This window comes from Pygoscelis adeliae, unplaced genomic scaffold (assembly GCF_000699105.1).
Source record: "Pygoscelis adeliae isolate BGI_AS28 unplaced genomic scaffold, ASM69910v1 Scaffold351, whole genome shotgun sequence".
In the NCBI taxonomy this organism is placed as follows: domain Eukaryota; kingdom Metazoa; phylum Chordata; class Aves; order Sphenisciformes; family Spheniscidae; genus Pygoscelis; species Pygoscelis adeliae.
Window position 1 is genome coordinate 204,165 of NW_008824112.1, and position 5,424 is coordinate 209,588.

The window sequence follows — 5,424 nt, forward strand, 5'->3', positions numbered from 1 at the left end:
GCAGGAAAGCCCTGGCAGCATCCTGCAGCTGCATGTTGTGCACTGGCTGGCGTGCTGCTCTGGAGCTGACAGCTTGTAACTGCCAAATAAAGCTCATCCTGTGAAGTCTCCACTGAGTCCGTGTGTCCCTGAGAGGCTGGAGGGGTTGGGGGGTTGGGGACCTGGGGCACCTGCAGGTGGACTGGGGTGTAAGCTTGAGCAGGGCAGGCATTTTGCTCCCAGAAAATGCCACCTCCCTTTGTTCTGTATGTTTTTGGGGGGGTTGTGTGGGATTTGCCTCTGGAAATCGTATTTACAGAGTATTGGGTAGATACAGCCCTGCTACCTCTGTGTCCCGCACTGGGAAGTTTGCATTGAGGAACTAGTCGGTATTTTACTGCGAAACCTGCATGTTTTCTTGCAGGCAAGGGGAACTTGGAGGATTCATATTTTTTAGGGAGGATAAACAAAGTGAAGACTTTCATCTACCCTGGCTCATTCCTGGCATAAAGCCTACAAGAAATTAGCTGACTCATACTGGCCGAGCAGCCAGCTGGGTGGGGGTAGGTTTTAGATAAACATTTTGCTATCACGACCTGTCCAGACTTTGTTTATGCACTTCTTTTTCACCCTGTGCTGCCCATTCTGCAATTATGGGGGGCCCAATCCTGCTAATAGTGGTGACCATTAATAATTTTCTGGATGTGAGTATCAGTCCATGCTCTGTGCATGCAGTGTGTTTTGGGTGTTAAGTGTCTGCAGAGCAGGACTCTAGGGTAGAGTTTTGTTCTTGGCATGGGAAGCACCGTCTGCCCCGTCTCAACTGAGCATGACGCAGCAAAAGCAATGGTTAGCTGAAAGGACAGGCTTACTTTTTAAAGGGAGAAAAGAGGGCATAGCTATATATCCCAGTATCTCTGACACCCTGTTTGCATTGTGTCCTATCCCTGCTTCATCCACATTTGTGGGCATCCCACTCTCTGCCCCTGACCCACTGGAGGATATTAAAAGCCCTCTGTGACCCATAAATGCCCCTTCTCACACAGATTATTCGAAGGAAGAGGCATTTTGTTTCTGGTGTCAAGGCAGACACTGAGATGGTGAGAAGATGACTCGCAGTAAGTCCCAAAGTGCTTTCCTCCCTGCAGGGAGTCTGGGCAGGCACAGAGTACAGTGTCTTGGTCAGGTGTCCAGGGTCACAAAAAACCAAATTCTTACATGAACTTTCATAGGTTTCATGACAGATATTCGTACACTTTTGTATGAACATGATTGTTCATAGACTTCAGGCAGAAATGACTGAATTATTTGAACAAGTAGGTCTCCTCCTGCAAGCAAGGTGTCTGGGCGTAGAAATGAGCCAAGCAGACCTCTCAGGTTGGACCCTACAAGTCAGTACAGCAGGGGAGGGCTGGGCCTTTCCCACTGTTGAGGTTCCTGCTGGGGTACCCCTTCCCGGGAGCAGGGATGAGGATTTCCACCCCCTGCACCCGGCAGCATGGCAGGGTGGGTATGGTGCCTGCTGGCACTGCCCGTGGCTTCACGCCCCATCCCCAGCACCAGCTGGGGGATGACATTCCAGTCCCTGTCCCCCCAGCAAACAGACCCTGCGGGAGCCGACCACCTCCTGGGCGACGCCTGGTGCAGCGCAGCGCTGGCAGCACTGCAGGTCCTGGAGCGGCCGATAAGGTGGTGCGGGAGGGTGGGCACCGGCGGCAGCCCAGTGGCATTTTGCCTGCATGTTCTTTCCCCCATGCATGCACCCAGGCAGTGCTCAACTTGATTTATCATCATGTTCCAGCACACCAGCCTGCGTGCACTAGATTTTCTTGAGAAAATGCATATGTAGGCAACTCTAATGAAGCTTATTGATCCCTATTCCATCGAAAAAAAATCTACAACTAAAGGGGGAAAGAGGTATTATCTGGCTGAAAATCTCCCTCAGTATTCTCTTTCTTTTAATTGATTTTCCTCCCATTCCTGTATTTTCAGTAAAAGGCCAAGAAGACACTCAGCAGGAGGTGGTCCATGGAGGAAAGCAAGCCCCGCTGTCTGGAGAGGAGCTTGGTCAGCTCTTTAGCTCTGCTGCAGCCTGGCTGCCCAAACACCCCACCTCAACCTGGTCACTAGTCCGACAAGACCCAGCGCCTCTTACTTAGCCCAATCCAAATCCTGTGGAAAACAACAGGAAGACAGCGGATTGCCCCAGGTGCCTTGGGATCAGGATCAAAGCCCCTGCACTTTCAGCAAGGACAGTGTTTCTTGGGAGTTTATGCAGAAAATAAAACAGGAGAGCCCCTCCATGCAAGGGCATTGTTCCTGGCAAGGGTGCATCACCCCCAGTGTGCTTGGGGGTGTCTCAGGGGAGCAATTCACACGAAGCCCAAAAATCTTCTCCTGGCAAAGGAGACTGGGCACAGCCTAGCTGAACGTGGGGGAAAATGTGAAATATGGCAGCCTTGTCAGGGCAGGTTCAGAAGGAAAAGGCCCTGGGCTCCTCCTGGGCTGGACATCCCTGAGCTGAGCTTTTGCTGCTTTTTGAGCCAACAGCACATCCTGCAGTGGCAAACCTTGTGTTCAAAGCCCATTTCACCTGCCCTTTATGGATGTGAATGAAAGCAGAAATTGGATTAAAAGAGCCATCCTGTTTAATGCTTGCTCCCTGTCCAGCATCACTGCATCTGACCTGTCCTTTTACATCTGAGGGGAGAACATTTGGGTGAGCTTCTTCCTGCTCCAAAAGGGACAAGTAAACCAAGCAGGTCAAGTTCTGTTACAGGAGGAGGACAGGAGGGTTAATGCAGATTTCAGCTGCAAAGCCTGAGCATCCTCTGAACAACTCCAGCATTGCCCACAGCTCCTGGTGGTGCAAGGAGACTGGAGTCCTCCTGCAGTGCAGGTATCTGCACAGTTTGCTGGTAGCAAACCCCTCTGGGTTGCTCTGCCACGGGCTGCGTTTTGGCAGGTGCATTCACCATTTCTCTGATAGAGGCTAAGGCAAGGCAGAGTCCAGCATTTGGGAGAGCCCAGGCACAAGGCGCAGGCCCCATTGAGTCCCATGCGCACATGTTAAATCGTCATGGACTATCGCACAGTTGGGTTGTGCAGCCCTTTCTCTGCAAAGGGGCCCACATCTGGTAGGTGAAATGGAGAGCTGCCTGCACAGAGGGGAAGGGATAAAGCTCTTGAGCTCAGGATAACCAGAGGCCCCTTCTCAGCGTGCCACACCCTGGCCATCCCCTTCTGCTCCCCCGCTGGTGGGGACCCCCCACCCCAGCCCCAGCCAATGACCCCTCAGTGCAGGATGGGGAGGAGCTGCCGGCAGGGGATAAAAGCCTCTATGGGGTCGGCAGCTCAGCTACAGGGTCTGTGTCCTCCTGCAGCTCTGAGCAAAGCCGCCTGCCACCATGGTGCACTGGTCAGCCGAAGAGAAGCAGCTCATCGCCAGCGTCTGGAGCAAAGTCAATGTGGAGGAATGCGGTGCTGAGGCCCTGGCCAGGTAGGTCCAGCTCCTGGGCATCTGCTCAGCTGCACCCTGGATAGAGAAACCATGGCAATTGCATTTGGGAGCATTAACATGTCTGTGTCTCTGCTTGTGTCCCCCCATCTCTCCCCAGGCTGCTGATCGTCTACCCCTGGACCCAGAGGTTCTTCGCTTCCTTCGGGAACCTCTCCAGCCCCACTGCGATCATTGGCAACCCCAAGGTCCGCGCCCACGGCAAGAAAGTGCTCACCTCCTTCGGGGAAGCCGTGAAGAACCTGGACAACATTAAGGTGACCTACGCCAAGCTGTCTGAGCTGCACTGCGAGAAGCTGCATGTGGACCCCGAGAACTTCAGGGTGAGCCGTGTTTGCAGTTCCAGCCCCTACCCTATGTCGTGTGGGGAAAGTCAGATTTTGCTTTGAAACTGTGGGTATTGCCTCCAACAACGCTGTCTAGGGGTACTTTCTTTGGCTGGTGGAGGCAGTCCCTGTGTAGCACCCAAGCGAGATGATAGCTTGTGCAGGACTCTTTGCAAGAGTGTGGGTGACTACCACACTAAAAAGTCCCATTTTTAGTACCAGCAGAGCAATGGGGAGGAGAAGGTACTGGGAGATTGTTACCTGAAGGAGATCTGGTAGGGGACAAAGGAGGCAAACCCAGAGGAAGGTGCAGCACGGGCTGGAGGAGTCAGAGACAGAGGGAAGCTAAGCAGAGCATTTAAGGAAATCATAGGTCCTATAGCAAGATAAGCAGCTAGTGTGCTCCAAAACCACAGAGCAGGTTTCTGCCTTGTCCAGCATGGGCTGCCTGTCTGGATGGGACACTCCCTCCTCCTCCAACACTTTTAAATAAAAATGGATCATTTTCTTCATTTACATCTAAAGAGAAAAAGAAAAAAAACCCAGCATTTTGCAAGGTGGGTCTCAGGCCAAATTGCTTTAGCATCCCAAAAATGGGCGGGAAATAGTTTCAAGGTTCTTTCTTTCATTCTTTTTTTTTTTTTTAAAGAATGAAGCAAATATTGTTTTCCCAAAACCCAGAGCTTTCTATGCGAAGACTGAGGATTTTGTTGTAGCAGTCCCAGAGAATGGGGAGTGAGCCAGTCACTGTAACCAGCCCTGCAGCCCGAGGGCCACTCCGATGAGGCAGGGGGGCTGAGGAGGAGGAGGAAGAGTGCGCAGCATGCAAGAGTCCTTTCAGGAGGGGAATTCAGCCTCAGGGAGAAGTCAGGAGAAAGGAACCACAGTCAGTGCATTGCAGGGTGGTGTTTGGGGGGACGGGAAGGAGAGGGACTGAAGGGAAGTCTGCAGCAGGAAAACCAGGGAGATGGAGAGCTTGCATAACGGAAGAAGCTATTTAGAGCTAAAGACATGGCAGGACAGGGTGGGGTTGGTGGAGTTGTGTGCAGTAAGAGTGGAGAGCCCTCATCAAGAGGTTGTGGGTCCAAAAGCTCAGCCCCAGCCCGGGGGTGTCTGGTCCCTGCTCCATGGTCTGCTGCAGCACAACGGTTTGAGCAGCACTAACCCTGTCTGTGTTCCTCTTTCTCCTCCAGCTCCTTGGAGACATCCTAATCATTGTCCTGGCTTCCCACTTTGCCAGGGATTTTACCCCTGCTTGCCAGTTTGCCTGGCAAAAGCTGGTCGGTGTCGTGGCTCATGCTCTGGCCCGCAAGTACCACTGAGCATCCTGGGACTGACCACGCGAGGAAGAGTCCCTGCTCCGCCACAAGCACCTCTGAGCACAAGGAGATGCCCTTTGGGTATTGACAGGCTGTAACCACCAAATAAATGCCTCCCAGCACCATGTCTGCAGAGTCTCCGTGTCTCTGTGCTGGGGAAGGAGGGGGGCCAGGGGAGTTTGTGCTGTCAAAATGCAATGCGATCCGCGTGTGGGTGTCTTGTTTCTAAGGGCTGTTGCAGACAGCGATTCCTTAACTCTGCAGTGCTCTCTCATGTGCGCTC

At 52.7% G+C, this 5,424-nt stretch overlaps 1 protein-coding gene and 1 long non-coding RNA gene across 3 annotated transcripts in view; one reads left to right on the forward strand and one right to left on the reverse strand.

Moving 5' to 3' along the window:
* Positions 1-110, reverse strand: part of LOC103925509 — a 10,985-nt gene extending 10,875 nt beyond the window's left edge. The window contains exon 1 of the long non-coding RNA XR_664035.1: positions 3-110. This is a non-coding gene — a long non-coding RNA (uncharacterized LOC103925509). The remainder of the gene's footprint in view (positions 1-2) is intronic.
* The window catches only part of LOC103925507 (hemoglobin subunit epsilon), a 6,712-nt gene extending 1,568 nt beyond the window's left edge, over positions 1-5,144 (forward strand). The window contains exons 2-4 of one of the 2 annotated variants that reach the window (XM_009334239.1): positions 3,390-3,478; positions 3,597-3,819; positions 5,016-5,144. In XM_009334239.1, coding sequence (XP_009332514.1) covers positions 3,390-3,478; positions 3,597-3,819; positions 5,016-5,144 — 441 coding nt within the window. Of the gene's footprint in view, positions 1-3,386; positions 3,479-3,596; positions 3,820-5,015 lie in introns of those variants that run through there. The other variant, XM_009334238.1, reaches the window with a different exon arrangement.
* Positions 5,145-5,424: the final 280 nt, after the last annotated feature.